Source organism: Apiospora phragmitis (genome assembly GCF_038363925.1).
Source record: "Apiospora phragmitis strain CBS 135458 chromosome Unknown utg000010l:1.0-9815664.0:1.0-9183399.0, whole genome shotgun sequence".
NCBI classification, from domain to species: domain Eukaryota; kingdom Fungi; phylum Ascomycota; class Sordariomycetes; order Amphisphaeriales; family Apiosporaceae; genus Apiospora; species Apiospora phragmitis.
The window spans coordinates 7,509,966-7,531,051 of NW_027117409.1; the positions used below are offsets into that span (position 1 = coordinate 7,509,966).

The following is a 21,086-nucleotide window of genomic DNA, read 5'->3' on the forward strand; positions in this document are numbered from 1 at the left end:
AATATCATACGAACATCGAAAACCCGGGGACCGCATGAATTACCCGAGGAAAGGAGGTCCAGGAGGGAGCGCCGCTTGTTTATATTCTCGGATCAGGTCAGATCTGGGGTTCACCCCGGATCCCGCGTCGGGCATTTTTTCCTCTCAAAAGGGTTTGAAAGCTTGAATTGTTGGACCACCTCATTATTCCATCCGTGATATAGCGGTCGCTGCGCATCAAACATGCAGGTTCCCCCGGACATAGGTTTCAACCAAGGTACACAAACGCCTGGACTTGCAGGTTTCCTCGAAGCGATCACTCCGGGTTCGGTAACAACCCGGTCGAGCAGCTCGGAAATGGGGTGACCTTCTGTGCGGTGGCTGGCAGTTTGCTTGCCCGCCCGCCGTTGGGGAGGATGCGACGCAGACAGACGTCGTGTTTGGGTGACATGGCGTCAATGCTACTGTAAGTGCAGCAAGTAGATCACCCAGAGACATACGACCCCTGCATCCTCTTCTGAAATGTCATCTTCACTCTATCCTATTTCGGATTGTTGAGCCCCCGCCCAATACCGACGGCATAGGTAGCACATAGGAGGCGGGCTCGGATCCAGCCGAGTCAGATCATGCTTCAAACGAAACACTATCGGCGTGCTTTCGGATCCGAGTTGGCGACATCTATCTACAGGTCACTAATGATCAATCACTTCGGATCGGATCCGACCCAACGGAAGAGAATGTGGCCAAGCTTGATTGCCTAGGTAGCTCAGGACAACCAACCGATGACACGATGATGGTAATTTCCTAATCAGCAAGCGAAGTGTCGTTAGTGACTCCCTTTTTGAGTGGTCAATCTGAAGTCGTTAAGGGTCAAAACGTCATATGTGGTGGGACTGCTAAAAAGACCACCTAACGAGAGAAACTAGTACTACTTTGACGGGGTGTCCCTCCCATGACGAGTGCGCTAAGTAAGTAGGTACCTGGCAATTGCTGATCAGCGAGAAGAAGAAGAACCGAGTCAATGGGCTGGGCGAATAGGACCATTGGAAGTCCTGACCACAATGCCATTCTGAGCTGGAAGGGATGGATGCGGATGCAGATGCAGCTCTCCCGAAACACGTCCCTGATCAAATTTCAAACAGAACCGTTTGCCGAGCAAGTCGGTAGCCGTTTTTGGCCACGTCCAGTCGTCCCGAAGTGGCCGGCAAAATCCTGGCATCATCAACTAATCTGGTTAGGTGCACCTCATGTCGGCAAGCATATAACCAATCAAGAACGACACACCCAGCACCCCCCTGCTTTTATTAAGGGGCACTGGAACACAAATCAACATGTTCCTCACATTCGCCAGTTATGTGCTTCATCCACGTCGTCGAAATGACCTCTGTGGACAATCTGTGAATCGAGCAAGTTATGTACATGATGTAGTTGCGTTGCAGCCGGTAGAGGATTGCAGCAATTCCAAGAGAAAGCTTCCTGACCGACCTATACCCCTCTCTCTTATTTACTACCTATATGCAAGAGCTGTGCGTTGAACAATTCTCCGCACCTGCATAAGGACGCAAGACTCAGGGGTAGATACCGGATCTCTCCGGGCATCAGAACTATTGTCCGAGGTGACGATGCGAACGCATGGCACGAGCTCCCTCCCCTCCTCGGTCGATCTCTTTACCCCTCAAATGACTAACAAAAAAGCCTCCCCGGGCTCTCTTGGTTATAGTCGACCAACTATAGGGGCTGTAAGGGGTAATTGCAATGAACAACGCCAGCCGAAACTGCGCACGAAACCGCTATAGGCGCAAGGCGTGTAAAGAAGGGATGAGAACATGGATTCGTTTCGTTTCAACAGGATTTCGTTTCTAAAGTCAAAGCGGTATTATAAGTTGACATGACTTGCCCCCTGAAAGTGTATGATACCGAATCCGCACCCGCACCCACAAGCTCCTGGAAAGACGTAGGTGGTCGCCCATGTAGTTGCAATTGACTGGATTTCAACCCACGACTACAGGGGCTTATGCAAGGACCAAAGGCTTCTCATAGTCCTTATTCTGGGAGCTCCAGGTGCGGGCAATGGCACCCAGTCCACGCATCTTGCCTCTACATTTGGACTCGCCCACCTCTCACGGCGATCTCATGCGCAGGCTCAGAGACGACTAGGAATCAAACGTCTCCAGGCTACCCCTGGAAGAAGAATCCAAGAGGCCGCATGTGCCCGATGATCTCGGGCGCCTTCTGGTGTGGAGGGAGTTCGAGCTGGGGATGCGTAATGAAAATGAAATGGCTTGGCTCGTGAATGGGTCCCCGAGAAACCATCGGCAAGTGATCACAAAGGATGGAGAAGGCCTCTTCTGTGCAGCCGGTTAATTATCTCTTTGCCCACATGTTGACCTCGGACTCCCAAATCCGTGGTCGTGCGGACAGGCCCGGGAGGCCGGAGGATGCAGACCAAGAAGTCACCCACAAAGTCACCCACAAAGTCGCCCACGAAGTCGCCCACGACCGGTTGCACCGACACCGCAAGGAGAGCGAGCCGCTCTTGGCCAAACTAGAGGATCAAGGCTTCCAGGTCAAGCGCATCAGTAGTGACATATAATTGGCGGAAGTCCAAGAGGAACTGCACAAGCTCGTTAAGGCAAGAAACAGATAGGATATAGGTGGTGAAAAGATTCCACGCCCATTCTCATGACACAGGGCGTCGCCGACGAATATGTCCGAGCACGTATGTTCAGAGATGCCAAGCAGAGAATTAATAACATAGCAGTGTAAAAATCCCATCGTACCCCAACAAACAGGAGATTCGGTTAGAAACATATCCTGGAGGACTCGGTCGCGCTTGCAATTGAGCAGCTGTCTATCAGGGGTCACCTTAGAGCGTTGGGAAAAGTGGGCGAGCGAATTGGGCCCAAGAGACCTCAGAGTGCAGAAGGGAGACATAGGCAGCGAGTTAAACAGCGAGGTCCGAGAAGATAGAGGCAATATTAGATTCGGTATATCTCGGTAAAAGATTAATGGAACTCGAAATGGCCAGTTGGTGTTTTCGTCACCGTCCATCGTTGGGTACATCTCGTCATGTCTCAGGTTCGTGCACAGCTCGTAGAACCTTTGCGCAGGCCACGCCGGATCACCGAATTTCGGTGCAGTGATCTCATAAAGAAATCCAACAGAGACTATGCTGTCCGAGCGACGGGCGTGACGGGCGTTCCGGCCGAGTATTCATCGCATAAGTATCAATTTCCAAGCTCGTGACCGAAGCGACAATGCGGGATATGCCAGAAGCTCTTCGAAATGTACACAACGTGTCGAAAGTTGTGGGTTGTGGTCTTAAAATGGCCCCTTATTTCCGAGCTTTGGGAAATTCAGAGCGGTGGGAGAGCGAGCTTGCTTGCCTATCATGGAAGTTATTTCGCAATGAGTGCTCGCATAATACAGGACCCGAGAGTATAGTCATCGTTGTCCAAAAGGATGCTCCCGTATTGAAAAGACATTACCTTGATTACCTGGTAAGATGATGATTTTCGATAAGATGTGGACAACGGGAGTGCGGTAGGGCGAAGGGCGAAGTGCACTGTCTTTTTCCCTTTCCCCGGCTGCCAGCTGCTCTTTTTTTAGCGAGAGGAGTTGACCCAGCAACCCACTAAAAGTGAAGAAAGGGTCCGCCTAAGCTCCTACCAGACCGCCGGGCCGCCATGTGCCCAAGCTCCTCATGCTAATTTCCCACACCAAATTACCTAACTTCGACACTTTCGACAAGAAAGGAGCAGGGCCGGCCTTTGAAAGACGCGACCAGGATCACCACGTCGCGTAGACGCCAACTTTATATCATCAGTCTTATTGCACTGCACACGACTTAGCTCCATTCCTTGGGACAACGTCTGGCATCAATCGACTGCTCAACTCTCTTCTTCCTCCTCACCGCCATGTCCGTACGCGTCGTGGCCCGAATCCGGCCGCTGCTTGAAAAAGAGCTCGACAAGGACATCATCGTCCACGCAGCCAGCACCGAAGATGGGAAACCCAGCACACTCGTCCGGATACCGAGTCCGAAGAACGGGGCCGAGGAGTTCACTTTTGCCTTCAACAGCGTATACGACTCGCCGACCACACAAGAGGAGTTGTTCTCCGCCGAGGGTATGCCATCGCCACCATGCCTTGACACGGACACACATCCGCAGACCAAGGTTCCTTACTGACCGTCATGTTCTCTAGTTGCGCCTCACCTGAAGGCGCTCTTCCAAGGTCTCGATGTCACCCTCTTCGCGTACGGCGTCACCGGAACTGGCAAAACACATACGATGCGAGGAGGGATGAAGCTGGCCGAACGCGGTGTTATCCCTCGACTTCTCAGCAGTGTATTCCGTAGATCGAAGAAGATTGCCAAGGACACCAGTGGCGGTACCACGGTGTCTGTAGCCTTGTCCTACTACGAAATATACAACGACAAGGTCTTCGACTTGCTCGAACCCCCGGAAAAGCGGACCCCGGCGGGTCTGCCGTTGCGTGAAGCCAATGGCAAGACCCATGTCGTTGGCCTCTCAGAACGGCCATGCGAGGACTTGAAGGATTTCGAGAAGCTATACATTGAGTCCAACCTCAACCGCGTAACTGCGTCGACAAAGCTCAATGCCCACAGCAGCAGGAGCCACGCCATTCTGCGCGTAAAAGTCACACAGGTGACAGAAGACGGAGGAGTGCTGGAGAGTACAGCCTCGGCCATCGATCTGGCCGGATCAGAGGATAACCGAAGGACAGACAACGGCAAGGAGCGTCTAGTCGAGTCGGCAGCAATCAACAAGAGCTTGTTCGTGCTGAGTCAGTGCATCGACGCGATCTCGCGAGGCGACCGACGTATTCCCTTCCGGGAGTCCAAGATGACACGGATTCTTTCTTTGGGACAGAACAACGGAATCACAGTCATGATTTTGAACCTTGCACCTCTCAGAAGCTATCACCTGGATACTCTTAGCAGTCTCAACGTCAGCTCCAGAGCCAAGAGAATCGAAGTGCGTGAAATCGAGAACGAAATCGTCTACAAGCAGGTCCCTCGTACCAACTCTGGCAACATCCAGGGCGTGGCTCGACAGCCTCTTCGGCCGCTGGCCAACGCCCACAATGTCCATGCTGGCGCTGTGGCTGCCAAGGAGAAGGAGAAGGAGAAGGCAGCCACGGACCGACCTGTGAAGCTCTTCAACGTCTATACCGATCGCTCGAAGCCTCCCGTTCCTGCAAAGCCTACTATACCCGTGGCCGCCCCCACCGCCGTTCCACGACCAGCTAATACTGCTGTCAAGCGTTCAGCGGTGGCCGTTTACAAACGTCCGGGAGATTCCGAAAGCGGCATAGCGCGTCCTAGCAAGATCACCCGTCCCGTACATACGTCTCTTCCCCAGCCTAGCAAGCCGGCCATACCTCCTTCCCCTTCAGCAGAAGTGGCCCAACCTGCCATTTCAGCAGACCTGATTGAGGCTATGGTCGAGAAGAAAGTCGCGGAGATTCTCGCTTCGCGTAGTCAGCAAGCTCCGGCCCAGTCCCAGCCCGAGATCAGTGATGCAGTACAGAAACGCCTGGACGCACTCGAGCGCCGGATAGAGGATGGTCGTCATGACGACTCCAAATCAGACGGACTAAGGTTCCTGTTGATGGCGAGACAGCACAAAGAGAGGGGCGAGGATGCCAGTGCGCTTAAGATGTACGAGATGGCACTGCCGTTCTTCCTGGGCAAGTGAAGCTCCTCGCCAAGATGGAAAAACTCCAGTTAAAGCTGGCAGCGAAGGCGGAGGGGAAAGATAGCGGCTGCGACCTTGGCATTGAGTCAAACGGCAGTCCCATCTCCCGCAAGAAGAAGGTGCATCGACAAACGTCCGGCGAGGACTACGACACCTCGGAGGCCGGTGATGATGAGGAAGACTATCCGCGGAACCGGAAGAAGAGCAAGAAGGCTAAAGCCCTCAAGTTGGACCTTCCCTCGACGATACACCCTTGACACCCCATATGCAGGAACTGCTCGATATCATCAACTCGAAAGACTTGAGCGCTATCATGGGGCTGCAGGGTTTCGGGCCGAAGAAGGCGCGCGACTTGGTGGATCATCTGTCAGCCGCGGCGGACGAGGAAGATGGTGCGATAACATCTCTTGCGCAGTTGCGTGCTATTCCTGGAATGGGCGGCCGTGCTGTCGAGAGGGCCTACGAGGGTCTGGTAGCTGACCGAGCATAGAGGAGGACTGTACACTCATTTGCGATATTGGTCTGCATTCTTGAAAGGTGTTTTGAGGGCCAAAAACTAGAGTAAGCATTTTAGATCGGTTTGCATTGGCGCGGCGTTCAGGGGTTGAGAGTATCACATACTTGTTTGGATACTGTTTCAGCATATTGCCCTCAGAGAGTCAGGCGCATTTCTTACCATTCTCGAGCCTTACTGGCTACCTCCCAGTCTTTTCTTGCATACTTGATTTCATTTCCCCTGCCGCCGATTCCTCGGCCTTCTGTTTCCTTTGTCGTCTTCAAGAGGTTGGTATTAGTAGATTAAACACAAACAGATTGAAGCTTTCCAATGTGCATGTTGTTGAAACCGAGCATCCGCAGCCGACTGATGCGGGCATCACACTGATCTGCAAAAATGGTGAGACTGTCACTGCGATCAGAGAATGGGTTAACGTTGGCTAATAAGGTTGAGTGATGACGAGATTAGACAGTCGCTAGCGCTGGCCGCCTTCCTCGTAGTGGCATCGGATATTTTAGCTCCCGCGACGATCAGGTCCCGTCATCCCGATCTCCCATCTCAACGTCATCATCACCACTCTCAACAGCGAATCTTTTCCCGCATGGTGGCCCCACGCCGTTCTCCAGCTTTCCAAGATGTCGATTATCTATTACCCCGATTTGGATCTCTATTCCCAGTGCGATCACTCACGTGTTTTCCGAGAGGCTGGGACACCACTGATCGCTTTCGGACCGAAGACGACTCCGGGTCTACTTTGCTTTCCTGGCACGCACCTTGATCCACAAGCCCCCCTGCATTGCGGCTTGCAGTCTCCAGAGTCATGATGCTATTGACAACCCACCTGAATACGGATAAATGGTGTTTCCCCGTTAGAGCTCCCCGGCGCACCCGCCGTGGGAAAAGGCCTTTCCCATAGGTGAAAATGCATGACGTGCATGATTGGTCGTAACCGCCGCCTATTGGCAGCGAACTAGGTTCTCTCCCATGGATGACCATATTACATTATATTGCTGTTTACTGTTGTTTTCGTCTCTGCGCTGGATCATTGAGTTGACTTGACTTCCATGCTCAGTCGCAAGGCTCGATATTTAATCACCCTACCAAGTTCTGTCACTAGTTGGTCGTAGTCAATCGTCAATCAGTGGCTCCCTTCACCATGGTAGGCTTTATGCGAGACACGTTTTTCGTTCAATACCTGCGCTTCGTCACCCGCGGCAAGGTCTTCAAGTATCCGGAAGAAGTCGACCCTTCTATATGGACCAAATATGTCGACGCTCAGAAGTCGACTAACATGGCCCAACACGGCCAGACCACTGCACCGGAACGGGCATCTCAGGAGAATTCTGCCCAAGACACACCACAGCTATCGGCCGATTCTCACTCAACTTCGGCAACGGAGGTAGACCATGAAGCGGTCGCCAACAGTAGCCACAAACGACACGTCGATCCCGAGAAAGGCAAGGATCACTACATTGTCGACTGGTATGGGCCCAATGATCCCGAGGTACGAAACATCAACCGTCGAACTTGACTGCACCCCCTTTCTTAGTCGTACTCCATCTAACACCTTACAGAACCCTCAAAACTGGTCTCGTCCGAAGAAGTTCTTTGTCACCTTCGAAATTTGTCTTCTGACTTTCAGCGTTTATATCGGCTCCGCCATCTACTCTGCCGGTATCCTTGGCGTGGCCCAAGAGTTCGGCGTCTCCCGCGTGGCTGCGACACTAGGCCTAACGCTGTTCGTTGCCGGCTACGGGTTGGGTCCAATGCTATGGTCGCCCATGTCCGAAATCCCCCAGACCGGCCGGAATCCCATTCTACATCTTGACGCTAGCCTTGTTCGTTGTTCTTCAGGTCCCTACGGCGCTGGCGACGAACTTCGGGATGCTTTTGGCGTTTCGTTTCATCACTGGCTTGATCGGCAGCCCATCGCTCGCTACCGGAGGTGCCAGTGTCGGAGACATGTACTCCCCCGCCAAGCGTACCTATGGCCTCGCCGTGTGGGGTATCGGTGCTGTCTGTGGTAAGTCACGCCCTTATACTTGGAGATGTAGTTGATTGTACTCACAATTTCGCTTAGGCCCTACTCTTGGTCCCTTGGTTGGCGGATTCGCTGTCGAAAAGGAAACCTGGCGGTGGACCATCTGGGAGCTTATGTGGCTCTCCGGTGCCACGTTGATCCTCGTCTTCTTCCTACCCGAGACATCGTCGGCCAACATCCTGTATCGCCGGGCCCGCCGCCTGCGCAAACTTACAGGTAACGACAAGCTCATCTGTGAGCCAGAGCTCGTGGGACAGGAGATGACCGGCAAGGATATTGCTTCAATGGTTCTTGTCCGCCCATTTTCCATGCTGTTTACGGAACCCATCGTTTTCGCCCTTGACCTGTACATCGCGCTGGTCTACGGTCTTCTCTACATCTGGTTCGAATCGTTCCCCATCGTTTTCACCGAAATCTACGGCTTCAGCCTCGGGAAGGAGGGCCTGGCCTTCATCGGAATCCTCGTCGGCGTGTTCGTGGTCCTGCCGCCGTTTGTCTGGTACCAGCACAAGTACATCGAGCCCAAGTTCAACGAGAACGGCGAGTTGAAGCCTGAGTGGCGCCTGCCCCCAGCCTGTGTCGGTTCCCTCGCCATCCCCATCTGCCTCTTCTGGTTCGGCTGGACGTCGCGGCCCGACATCCACTGGATCGTGCCCATCATCGGCACCGCCTGGTTCAGCATCGGCACCTTCTTGCTGTTCAACTGCGTCATGAACTACCTCAGCGACGCCTACCCGGAATACATCGCCAGTGTTCTTGCTGGAAATGACTTATTGAGGAGTGGCTTCGGTGCTGGATTTGTAAGTTCATTTTCATACGCTACCTATCTTTTTGGCTTGGCCGCCAGCTGGAAAAGTCGAACAAGCTAACAATATTATTCGCAGCCCTTGTTTGCGACCGCCATGTACGAGTACCTAGGCGTTGATTGGGCCTCGTCCACTCTGGCGTTCATCTCCATTGCCTTTATACCCATCCCGTTCCTCCTTTTCAAGTATGGTGAGAAGTTGCGACACAAGAGTAAGCATGCACGACACGATTTGTAAGGGGTTTCGATTAAGCAGTCGACGCTAGATCAAGAAGGGATAATGAATATTTAATTGTAATATCATAATGAACCTAATTAGTCACATTTATATATTGATATAAAAAAATACACACACATCACAGCTCATGTAACGAAACTTTCTTCGGGCACCAATTTCGTGCATCTTGCCAGACGTTATTCTATCTTGACTTACCTACAAATTTCCCAGCAGCAATGCGGATTCTCATCACCCATACCTGTGTTGCTTCCAGTTTGCACTTGAACCCGATTTCACAAAATATTTCTACTAATATTGTTCAAGTATACCACAAGATTCTGCCAACCTGGTAGCATTTGAGTGCTCTGCATTTGGTGTTGCTTAAGCTATGAAAAGGTGGTTGAAGGCCGCTGTGAAGGGGGTAAGGCCATGCCAGATTGGATTGTAGCCACTGCGCATGAGGCTTAGGACCTCCGATTTCTCGATGATGCCATTTATAGTAACGTTTGTTGTGAAAGCCCCTGAAAGCTCGGTTTCGGCTCGAAGGTTCTGTTGCAAAACTATGGTGTTCTGTTTGCTCCTTCCTCACCAATAGGGACAGCCTCATCGCTGATCTTTACACTCAGTACATGAGGCGTATGCATTGTGTGGCTCAGATTTATCTACATATCTGCAGGGTCTTCCGACTTTGTGAGCACGATGCTGTTGGGAAAGTCCGCTGCAGCCCGATTTAAGCCACGAAGGCTATCCGGAAGTGCACCCGATTGTAAGGAACCCACACAATCGTCCACAAAGGTGCCATCTCGAAGGTCCTGACGTCGCGTCCTTGTCAACCAGTACTCAAATGGTCCACCTAATAATGCCAGTTAGTCAAAACTCATGTGCACAAGTCGTTATGTTCATTTAGAAGCGAGTAGGAGGAAGCTAAGGAGGGGAAAAAGAAACTTGCGATTCTGGTCTAACGCGTCACCAAGCTCCATGCAGCGCTCCTCGGCCGTGTGCTCGGTGTGCATGTCGAGGAAATGGTTCAACATCTTGCTGATGTCCTTCAGCGGCCATTTGCATGGAGCACTAGGTACGCGACTGGAGCCGGCTGAGAGATACTTGTTCGACGTGCAGAGGCGGCACTTCCAGAACCCGAGGCGCTGGACCGCGCGCTCGCCGCCGCTGTTGAAGCTGGTCGTCGTCATGTCGACCTCGATGGTGTCTTCGTTGTTCTCGTCGCTGTGAGCCATGCCGTTGTGGCCGCTGCCGCCGGCGACGGGCGGCAGCTGCTTGTGGCTGGGCTTGGACGACAGGCGCGGACGCTTGACGCTGTTGCTGCCGCCGCCGCCGCCGTGCTGTGGCATCTCCGACGAGTGCCGCTTGGGCGCCGGGTCGAAGCTGAACAGCTGATGGCGCTTGCCGCTAGTGGACGAAGTCAGGGCTGACTGGCGCGCCTGGGCCTCGATCATCTCGAGCCGGTGCTGGCAGTGGCGGATCTGGTGGCCCATGTCCAAGACGCGCAACTGCACGGTGCGGGCCTCCTGGGGCGTGAGGTCGGGCGCCGCGAGGTGGTGGCGGCACGAGTCCAGGTCGTAGCGGTAGGCCAGGATGTCCTCCTCCAGCTGGCGGCGCGTGATCTGGTTGAGGTCGACGCTCGACTCATAGTTCACGCTGTGCGGGTCTGCGTTTGCGAGGCTCCCGTTCATCATGTTGTTGTTGTTATTATTACTTGGTATAGTTGGCACCTGTGTCGGATATATTAATTTGTGGTTTTCTTTTGTATTCACTCGCGTCTTCACAAGTTCTTTGTGTAGGAGGGGCGAAAGAAACATGAAATTTGCAGCCACCAGCACCACGGGGAGGAGGAAGAAAGAAGCCGCATGGCTTGGGCGTAGAACTCTTGGGCGGCAGGTACAATGAATATCACAAGGGAAAGTGCGGCTGTCTGGTGCATCACTCCTTCCTTGATAGTGAGCCATATCATACCCACCTTGCAAATGTCGTAACTATACCGAAATACAAAAAGGGTATTATAGGGGTATAAGGGAGGGCAATGCTTACCTCGGGTATAAGCTGATGGATATCTGGCATTTCCCGGTTCAGGGCAAGTGAATAGTTCTGGGCTATGAAGCCTCCCTGTTTTGTCGCCATGTTTGGTATACAGGCCGAGTCCATCCCGTTGTGGTCGAGGGGTTGGCTGGCATGAAAGAGGGACTTGAATACAGCCTCGCAGCACTGTCATTACCCTGGAATAAGTTGGGCTGGTTGAAGTGACTCATGGATAACCAGTTTTCGGTGTTGACCGAAAAAAAAAAAAGTCTCTGGAAGGTGTTGTATGTAGTTATCTTGAATCCGGAATAGGGCAAGCTTGGACTTGGGGAGTCCGTTGGAATGTTGATGTTGGGGTGAATAGAATAGAAGAGATGTGGGTCTTTTGTCCGGAAGGAAAAAAAATCAAAGGAGAGAAAAAAAAAGAAAGAAAAGAAAAGAAGAAAACCAGGAAATAATCGGGTCGGGCCTAAAAGCAATAAAGGTTGCTCCTATTCATTTGCAGCCACCAATCGTGCACATTCAAAGCAATTGCACATAGGCCAGTCTTTAGCGTTTTGTCAGCTAAGGCTACTTTGTCTTTCTTTCTTTTCTCCCCCCTGTCTAACCCTACCATGCAACGAATGTCTTTTTCTTTGGCTCTTTTGATCGTTGATGATCTAAACTGTATCTTGACGCTACTTATGCTATTCGGGCCATGTGGGGCCGCTGATAAGCCATAAGCCCGAAGCCCGGGGCAGCTCTCACTGCTTATTGACCACAAACTTGAATTAAATGTGCAGATGTTGTCGAATTGGTTTGATCAGAACAGCCAACGTCTAGTAAAGATGTATGCTACGATCAATAGATACCTTGCCATGGAGAGAAGAGCAGATGGAAATACATGTAGTTCGTTTTACTGGGGTATTCGCTGACTAAGCTGAGTATGCTCTCTTATGACTATAGTATAACAGTCACCAGCAGTAAAACAATCGGGAAGGATCGCATCTTACACTTGGCACAGTCCTAGTATTGTAAATCTACATGGCTATGTAGGTATGGATATTGAGATGTTCTGGATCTTCAGGGGCCAAGGTCTGTGGAGACTAAGTGCCAAGCTTAGTTCGTCTCATGTTGCCCATCCCCCTTGTCTCAGATGTTGAATATCGAACCGTTTCAACCTTCAACCTGTCTTCTGTCGAGATTCCTCTAGGTTCATCTCATGTCAACCCAAAAACAACTACAATTTATTTAATAGGCAGTCATGGTAGCTGTCATCAATACCCTCATCTTTCCCACCCTCTGGGTGCTCGCCTCGGCCAGTTCACACGTCGGTACGCCCCTACTCTCTCAGCAATGCCCGCTGCCTATCCCGGCATACCAGCTACAGAGACAGACATGCCTGAAATCAGAGTCCTCTCGCCCGGGCAACATCACCAAGAAAGTTGAGCATCCGGTGCCCCCCTTGTGGGTGCGCAGCAAATCATGCATGAACCGGGGCAAGACGGAGTACTGCGCCTTCACAAAACCATCCTTCAGCGGCGGCGAGGGGGTTTCGGTTGTGACGACACCAGAACGCGTCTCCAGACTAGAAGCAACGGGGATATTCACGGACAAAGAGGGCCAAGCACCGCGGCTACACAACAGCGCAAGCTCTTATGAAGACGCCGAGGTCCCCGGGAAAGGCATTGGCCTTGTAGCGACGAAGCCCATCCGCGCCGGCCAGCGCATCATGACGAGGACGCCCGCCGTCATGATAGACCGCAGCGCTCTGGATGCGCTATCCGAAGACGAGTCCGTTGCATTATTGGTGCAGGGGGTGGAGGCGTTACCCAGCATCCACCGAGACCGGTATCTGAACCTCACAACGCACCTGAGTGTTGCCAGCCATCAAACGAGAATCAGCCAGATATTCGCCGTGAACTCCTTCCGGACGGGGGTTGGGGACCAAGGGGCCGACTTCCACTCCGTCTTCACAGAAAGTAAGTGCCGCCCTTCCATCCAACGCATAGAGCGGGAGAAAACCGAGTTAGCTGACACACACGTGATAATTCAGTCTCACGTCTGAACCATGACTGCCGCCCCAACTGTGTATACTACTTCGACCCGGATACCCTCAGCAACAAGGTCTACGCCGTGCGGGACATCATGGTCGGCGAGGAGATCACCGTGTCCTACATCGACGGCTTCCAGACGAGCGCGGCGCGCCGGGAGCGCCTGCACGAGCACTGGGGCTTCGACTGCAGCTGCCCCGCGTGCACGGCGGAGCCGTACCTGGTGAGCGAGTCCGACAGCCGGATCCGGCAGATTCTGCAGCTGTGGGCCGAGCTGGACGACTACTCGGCGGCGGCCACCTCGGCCAAGGCGCCCAGTCCCGAGAAGGCGGAGCTGCTAATCGACCTGTACCGGCTCGAGCGGCTCGAGGGCCGGCTGCAGGAGGCCTACTACCGCGCCGCCATCGAGTACCTGGGCGTGGGCAAGATCGCCCCCGCCATGAAGTATGCCCGGCTGTGCATCGACAGCGGGCTGAAGTTCAAGGGGCCCGGTAAGCCATTCCTCGCGAGTATGGAGGACCTCCTGAGAGACCCAAAGGGGCACAAATACTGGAGGTTTCGGATGTCCAAATCCACAGATGTGTGAGGTATCGGCAACCGAGTCGTTGGTGTAATTCAGACGGTTGGATCACTCCTTTGGGTTGGCGAATGTAGTTGGTTTGGAAGAATGATGCAAGTTGTCACCGAGTCCCGGGGAAATATTTCAAGTTGATAGCCCTGGTACTAGTACTACGCTATGCCTAGGCCGGAAAATTTGTGCGGAATCGTAATAGGGACTTGGTGAACTCTGCCCCTTCTCGGAGATGCATACGAGCTGTCTGCGACCATGCCTCCTGGAGCGCGTGCGGGAGATCCAACAACAACGGTGAGCCTTCGTAGCGAAACTCGGCACGAGAGCCTATACCGTCAGGGCGTCCGGGTTGAAGAAGAAACTCTACAGAAAGGCAATAACGATCTCTCCAAGTCGCGTAGATTACCTTGAGCTTGGGCATACGTCCCGCGGCGCGTACCAACGCGAGATGAATTGGGTTCTGATGCGCTAGAACCCTGTCGGCCGTGAATGACCCGTCAAGATCCATGTCCCATATAGGACCTTCTGGATCCCAATCGAGAAAATGGGTTCCCTGTGGTATTCGACCAGGAAACCGAAGCCTCATTTTGCGTAGACGAGGCCAATGCACCTCCTCCTGGTTTTGATCAAATTCTGGCTCCCAGAGAAGCTTGCTGCCAATGACCATGTCGAGGGAGATGGTCTCCAATTGCATCGAAAGCCTACGCAAGGCTATACAAAGAGGGTCCAGCACTGCCCCTGGACAGAGCCGAGGGTTTCGATCGGCTATGTTGCCTCTAAGTCCTGGCCCGTAGTCATAGCATAGTGTGAATTGCCGAACAGACTTAGGCAGAAGAGACAGGTCAGTGGCAAAGTTGTTGCGCAGCTGCACCCGGAATGCATGGTCGTGACTGCCGTCTCCTAGGTTCCAGTCGATGGGGTTCAAATTGGGAAACCGATTGGCGATTTCGCAACAAGTCTTGGGGACGGGTTGACGGGAGAACGGACGGACAGACGGACAAATGAATTTATTAATGAAAGACACCTCTGGGAGCTGGGGGTATAGCCCTTCTTCACGTAAGGCTACGTACGACGTAGCACATCTTTCCTTCCGGTCGTAGTAATGTGGTAGCTCATCCGGCCGGACGCGTGTCAATCCGGCTTTCATATCTTGCAAGTTGGTTGTGGAAACCGCGGAAATCCCCAGTTCGATCCCTCGTTGACTGGTCTCATAAAGCTTATGAGGCAAGGACCATGAATGTAAACATCCCACAAGTCTCGCCACTGCATCGGAAAAGGCCAAGTCGTTCTCCTTTTTCTCTGGCTCGATCTCAAATTCCTTGTGAGTCTCGTAACCAGGCAGCAATGCCATGAAGTGGATTTGCCGAACGTAAGTTTGCCTCAAAGGAGTAAGAATCGTTTCTGCCTGAGGGAGGCGTACCTGATTCAGTCGCAGTGAAGAGAACGTAGCAGGCTCAAATAGAGCCTGCCATTGTCGTGAAACTGTGGCACACGCGCAGGCCGATGTTGGTGACTCTTGAACTACCAGCTGTGCGATAGCCAGCTTGATTTCTGCTGGGACTCGATCCATGACTAGGGCGATCTCCAGTGACAATATGGCAGTGAGCCAGACAAGTCAGCTCTGTCGTTCGCGAAAGAAGAACGGCTGCCTAAGACCAAGTTGATCCACCCTAATCCCCTCTCACATTAAAGCGGGCCCAACCATAGGTGGTCTACCCGCATGAAAATCAGTCATCCAGGGGTAATCCAGTCTACTTGCATGGTATACTGTTACATATCTTCCTCTGAAGTTGTATATGGTGGTAGGCGTCCTGCCCTCGGAGTACCTCATCCCGTCTCTTTTCTATTAGTTGAGTAATCATTGAGTGACCCCTTCTTTAAGCCTCGGGTCGCTAAACGTACATGCCTTTGAATTCTACATCTGGGCTGGCCCGATATGGGTCGGAAAAGGAAAAGAGGGACGCTTTTAATCCCCTTGAGTTTCATCTGTTGGTTCATGAGTTGTGAGACGATGACGTCACCTGAAATAAGACAACAATATAGTCCATGGTCACACGCTTCGAGGGACTTACACTTCAGCCAGGGTGTCACGCTATACGTCACCCCTGTATGGAGCATGCCATTGGGGAATGCCTCAATCAAAATTTGTCTCCTATGCCACCTTCGGGGCCAATGTCGACAGCCCTGTTGACAAAGAAGAGAAAATAACCAATAAACCTATACAAGAGAGGTGGCTCACCTACGTTGGCCGTGAGTAGGCTTTGAGGCAAGGTGGACAGGGTAGATATAAGACTTCTCTTCTACAAGCAATGCAACAGTGCACATAATACTGGGAAACCAGGATACACATTATTAACAGAAAGGGGCACTAATAAAGGTACAATGGAAAAGCGATATAGTATCATTACAGATGAAGGAAAGCCACTGTATCTTGCCAGATGCCCACAGAGCTACATTTCACACCTTCTGCAGCGTGACATTCAGTGCCAGGTTCTTGACGCTCAAAACGTTACCCGCGTCGTCCGACTCGAAGATGAACTCGTCGAGCGGCATGCCGGCATACGTGACGCCCGTGTAGTCGATCCAGGTCCCGCAGTCGGTGGAGAAGCCCGTGCCCGGGTTGTCGGGCGCGCCCTGAGCCTCGAAGACGGCCTTGAAGGCCTCGCGGCTACCCGACTGCAGGCCCGTGTAGTACAGCCGCACCGACGGCGTGCTCGAGTTGCCCGCGCCCGGGTCCGACGGCACCGACATCCCGGACTGCAGCGACTGGGCGACGGGGATCATGTCGGTGCCGTTGCTGATCCAGGAGCCGACGCCGACGCCGGGCTTGGCCGGGTCCGTCGTGAGCTCGAGCGATGACGTCAGGTTCGGGTAGACGGCAGGGTCCGCCACGTACCGGCCCGCGTACCGGCGGTTGGCGTCGTCGCGGGTCGCGGCGTCGTAGGCCGGCAGGATGACGGCCCCGATCGAGTCGGCCATGCTCCAGATGCCGCCCGCCGTGTTGGGCCCCGCCACCATGATGGTGATACCGAGGTCGAACTCGGGCAGAACGGTCAGCAGCGCCGAGTAGTCGCCGACGCCGCCCGCCTTGGTGAAGGCCGTGACGGTGCGATGCGGGTTCGTGCTGCTGAGGGGCAGCCGCCGCAGGCCCCAGGGCATGCCCACCGCGGCCACGTTGTCAGACGCGTACGTGACCGGCTTGAGCCAGCGGCGCGTCATGAGGGGCGTGAGCACCGTGGAGCCCAGGATGGCCCGGCCCAGTGCCGTGAGGTCGCCCGTCGAGGCGAACATGTTGCCCGAGGGGCTCTCGTCACCGATGTTGGCCCGCCAGCCGGAACCCGTGGCGCGCGGAATGATGCCGACAGAGTCGGGCGGGTTGTCGTAGTACGTGTGCCTCATGTTCAGGGGGTTCAGCACCGTGACGTTCAGGGACGCGACGAACGAGCGTCCAGTCATCGTCTCCAGGGCGTAGGAAAGCAGCTGGAAGGCGATGTTCGAGTAGGCCGGGGTTTTCCATGGCGCGAAAGAAGGGTATGCGTTCGCGATTCCCTCGAAAAACTCTTTTGAGAGTCAGTCAGCCATGCGGCGGCGTCGGTAACCTAGTAATATTGCACTTACGCTTTCGGTTGCACAGAGGATCGACGCCGCAAGGGGGCAACGGGCCTAATGGGGGAAACCCCAACCTCATGGCCCTGTCAAGAGGGATAGATCCAATAATTTCCCCAAGGATGAGGTCTATACCGAAGGTTGGTTGTGTCAGTAGGTTCTTGAATTCGTCGTGAAACGGACCTCATATTCAAGCTTCAGGGGCCTCACAGTCTCGCTCAATTCCAGACATCTGCAGTTACTCGGTTTAGTGTATAAGACCCGTGAAAATGGAATCTTGAACGTATTTACTTACCTGTGAGAGAAGCGCTTCTATCGTAATGTCTTCCCATTTCACAGTGCGCAGTTCGTCGACTGTCTCATTCCCCGGGTATCCACTAGGGCTTGCAGCTCAGGTATAAACTCAGTGATCGGGTGGTTGAAGTACTTGACTCCAGTCTCTGCCAAGAATGCGAGGACAGTGTAGATTTTGGTGACACTCCCAATTCGAAACACTGTATCTACGTCCACTTTCTTGACCCCTGTTGTGTTGCTGGGCAGGTTCTGAGCGGTGGTGCACCTCTCGAACAAGATCGGTGGTCCTGGGTTGGTGGAGAAAACCTGGACGGTGTAGCTGTAGTTGACGGCTGTAGGATCTACGGCATCGAAGGTAGCCGTGAGATTCTCCATCGCGGCCTTCCATATGGCGCTTTCGGTCAGACGCTGCGGCTTGGGAAATTCGGCCCCATAGATGGGACAATGCGGGCTTGCGAGCGCCAGGGCAGCCCGAAGGAGAGTACACACAGAAGCCATTGCAAGGCCTTCATTCTGCCGAATGTTCCAGATGGTACCTAGAGTTGGTTGATATGGGCTACCGGGATCGTGTACGGTAGGTGAATGTAGTCCCCTATGCTGGTCCCAGGTTCGCTTTATACCTGAATTAATCTAATCATGGCTCGAATCCAAGATGCTGCCAATTAATCTGTCGTAACACTAGTGTAACGTCACGATACACAATATGCAGTCTCCTTGCAAGCTGGGCACCGCTGACTAGGTGCTTTAGGCAAATGGACTGATAGGTTCCCGTGGGAAGCAACAGGGGCTTGTCCAGCTAAGGAGCGGAAACTGATTTCCATTGGTTCAGGCTAAATCGCGACGTGATAGTGAGATTGTCTTAATGTCCCATTTGAGGGACCCCCCAGAACAGTTTGACGTCAGAATCAAATGAACCGGAAACCACATCAGTGCAACATTCGCCTAGTCCAAGAAAGGGGGTGGAAGGCCATATTTGGTTGGGCTTGGGAGTCGTTCCTTTTCATTGCCGGAATTGCGCCACGGGAACGTAGGCCAAGCCGAGAACTGCAAGGAACCGCAAGTTACCGCAAGGTGGGAGGCGCTGTAATCCAGATTGTGTATTGTGCCCACGTCGACTTCATAATTGCGTGCGTCCTCTTATCTGGCTATTGAAGTGGCTGGCCAGCCCAGAGTTTATGGCGGTATGAGGAGTATTGAAGCCCACCGTCTGCACAAGGCTAGCAGACCTCTTCTGGATATTACAGGACCAATGGAATCTGTCGAATGCAGTGCCATCCCGAATAGTCGAGACGAAGACCCGGATATTGTGGCTTGAAGTAACATCAGGCAAGATGCATTGCATGCGTTTGGAGTGGTACCAACCAGACCACCTTCTTCTCAACGGGGAAGGTTCCAAGTGCATAGCGTCGCAGTGCCCCAGCAGTGGTCGCGGAGTTGAAGTTGGTGCGTTCCGGATCTCGATTGGACCTCGGCAGAGGTAGTGATTTCGGTAATCCGCAGCCATCCTTGATGCATGGTCTTCCATTCTTGATGCACAAATCAATGCACAGAGGCGGAATGGGACTATTTGCAAGACAACAATATTGTGTCAAACAGCTTGCCAATATTATGACTCTGCGCATTTGAATCAGTATGATTCATAAGCTTGGGCATGAACATCCCAACCAATGGAAGGCATAACCAAAGAGTAAACAGACTCCACATGTCGGCATGGGGCATACCGATCCCTGTTCTTGATACTTTCCTGAGTCACACGCAGGCGCCGATTGGCCAATACTTTATCGTGGCTGTAGCTAGCTTTGGTATCGCCTTACTAAATCAGGCGTACAGTATAGAGTCTCTATTTTTCTGAACAAGTATATAGTCGGTGCAAACTTGAAGCGAAGTGATAGTCAACAAGGGCATCGATACCAAGACACTTTGAACGCTGCCTCTATTTCTCTTTCGACAATGGACACGAACATTGCAGGTGGCAGCAACGGCAGCTCAGCCGTATCGAAACTAGGAGATGAGAATTATGCCCGTCCGGATTTCGTGGCAGATCGTTGCTTGTTCTGCAACAAGCAACTTGATGATCTCGAGGCCAACCGGTTGCATATGCAAACGGCACACGGGCTCTTCATCCCCAGCCAAGACAGGTTACTGGTAGACCTCGAGACATTATTCGACTACTTGCATCTTGTCATCTTTGGCTACAACGAATGTATAAGCTGCGGCACCCAACGAAACACCCCTCTGGCGGCACAGCAGCGTGAGTCCCTCCACAGCCTCCTTTTCTGCTCATGGGAGCCCACTAAGAATCCATCAGACATGCTGGGCAAAAATCATTGCAGATTCGACATTGGCGGCGAAGGTTCTGAGTTCGCCGACTTCTACGACTTTTCCGACACCGAGAGTGGTAGTGTGGACCATGAAGACGAGGACGCAACTCGCTCTATGACAAATGTCAAGGGACAAGCAACCCAGGCAGATGAAAGCTCACTACGCCTCCCCTCGGGGAAAATCATCTCGAGTCGGCCCGACAATCTCTCGGGTCCTCCGCGCCAGAGACGGAATCCCCGCCCAGCAGAAGCTAGCGATCACTCTAGCCTCGGAGCTCCCATTGACAGCGATCTACAGCAGCAACCAGATACGGCCTCATCGCTAGTCGAGAGCTCTGGGTCTCCCGGGAAGAGTGCTCTCACGAGAAGCGAAAAGCGGGAGAATGCCTTCACGACACAGCTGGCCAATATGCGAGCGGGCGATCGCCAAGCTTTGGCTCATCTACCGTTGCCTCAGCAGCGTTCCGCCATCGCCACTTCGCTGAAGCAGCTGAAGAAGGCCCGGCAGCTGGAGAGGCGGTATCATATTGCAACCGAGAGAAGCGGGAACAGAACACTGATGAAGCATTTCGTGGCTGACTGTCCAGCAAGACCAAATGGCTGAGATGGAATGAGCTAGTCCTACAGATTAATAAAAATTTGCGCATAAGAAATTCCATAATATTATAAAATAGTGATCTGATGTTAAAGTAATAAATTTTTCAAGATCGTTTAAACACGCACAGGGGACGGTATTGTCCTACATTATTTTTATTTTTATTTCATCTTGAATTACACTCAAGCTAGAATCGCTCCTGTAATAGCCAATTCTCCAGCCATCATGATATCACCCGTCTGCCTCGGACCACCGGCATTAACAGTACACGTAATGCAGTTACTACACCAGGCCGGTGGCGTCGTGTAATCCGAGTGCTTCACCTTGGCGACCGTGGAAACGGCAAGGCCGGGTCGGCCGGCACACTGTTC

At 53.0% G+C, this 21,086-nt stretch overlaps 8 protein-coding genes across 8 annotated transcripts; 5 read left to right on the plus strand and 3 right to left on the minus strand.

The window, feature by feature from the left end:
* Positions 1-2,311: 2,311 nt before the first annotated feature.
* PG994_012050 (uncharacterized protein) lies at positions 2,312-2,572 on the plus strand (the record flags this gene model as incomplete). Its single annotated transcript, XM_066863459.1, has 1 exon — positions 2,312-2,572. The coding sequence occupies one exon, from the start codon at positions 2,312-2,314 to the stop codon at positions 2,570-2,572; it is 261 nt and encodes an 86-aa protein (XP_066712569.1).
* Positions 2,573-3,896: 1,324 nt separating this feature from the next.
* On the plus strand, positions 3,897-6,192 carry PG994_012051 (kinesin family member 22; the record flags this gene model as incomplete). Its single annotated transcript, XM_066863460.1, has 4 exons — positions 3,897-4,107; positions 4,186-5,652; positions 5,700-5,867; positions 5,930-6,192. The coding sequence occupies 4 exons, from the start codon at positions 3,897-3,899 to the stop codon at positions 6,190-6,192; spliced, it is 2,109 nt and encodes a 702-aa protein (XP_066712570.1).
* Positions 6,193-7,354: 1,162 nt separating this feature from the next.
* Positions 7,355-9,646, plus strand: PG994_012052 (uncharacterized protein; the record flags this gene model as incomplete). Its single annotated transcript, XM_066863461.1, has 6 exons — positions 7,355-7,702; positions 7,773-7,936; positions 7,998-8,221; positions 8,279-9,039; positions 9,124-9,278; positions 9,586-9,646. The coding sequence occupies 6 exons, from the start codon at positions 7,355-7,357 to the stop codon at positions 9,644-9,646; spliced, it is 1,713 nt and encodes a 570-aa protein (XP_066712571.1).
* Positions 9,647-9,923: 277 nt separating this feature from the next.
* On the minus strand, positions 9,924-10,955 carry PG994_012053 (uncharacterized protein; the record flags this gene model as incomplete). Its single annotated transcript, XM_066863462.1, has 2 exons — positions 9,924-10,114; positions 10,232-10,955. 2 exons carry the CDS (start codon positions 10,953-10,955, stop codon positions 9,924-9,926), a joined length of 915 nt encoding a protein of 304 aa, XP_066712572.1.
* A 1,583-nt stretch (positions 10,956-12,538) lies between these two features.
* On the plus strand, positions 12,539-13,914 carry PG994_012054 (uncharacterized protein; the record flags this gene model as incomplete). Its single annotated transcript, XM_066863463.1, has 2 exons — positions 12,539-13,256; positions 13,331-13,914. The coding sequence occupies 2 exons, from the start codon at positions 12,539-12,541 to the stop codon at positions 13,912-13,914; spliced, it is 1,302 nt and encodes a 433-aa protein (XP_066712573.1).
* Positions 13,915-14,068: 154 nt separating this feature from the next.
* On the minus strand, positions 14,069-15,469 carry PG994_012055 (uncharacterized protein; the record flags this gene model as incomplete). The annotated part of the gene is made up of 1 exon (XM_066863464.1): positions 14,069-15,469. One exon carries the CDS (start codon positions 15,467-15,469, stop codon positions 14,069-14,071), a length of 1,401 nt encoding a protein of 466 aa, XP_066712574.1.
* Positions 15,470-16,356: 887 nt separating this feature from the next.
* PG994_012056 (beta-lactamase family protein) lies at positions 16,357-18,297 on the minus strand (the record flags this gene model as incomplete). Its single annotated transcript, XM_066863465.1, has 5 exons — positions 16,357-17,459; positions 17,518-17,634; positions 17,716-17,737; positions 17,801-17,882; positions 17,933-18,297. The coding sequence occupies 5 exons, from the start codon at positions 18,295-18,297 to the stop codon at positions 16,357-16,359; spliced, it is 1,689 nt and encodes a 562-aa protein (XP_066712575.1).
* A 1,452-nt stretch (positions 18,298-19,749) lies between these two features.
* Positions 19,750-20,724, plus strand: PG994_012057 (C2H2 type zinc-finger-domain-containing protein; the record flags this gene model as incomplete). Its single annotated transcript, XM_066863466.1, has 1 exon — positions 19,750-20,724. The coding sequence occupies one exon, from the start codon at positions 19,750-19,752 to the stop codon at positions 20,722-20,724; it is 975 nt and encodes a 324-aa protein (XP_066712576.1).
* Positions 20,725-21,086: the final 362 nt, after the last annotated feature.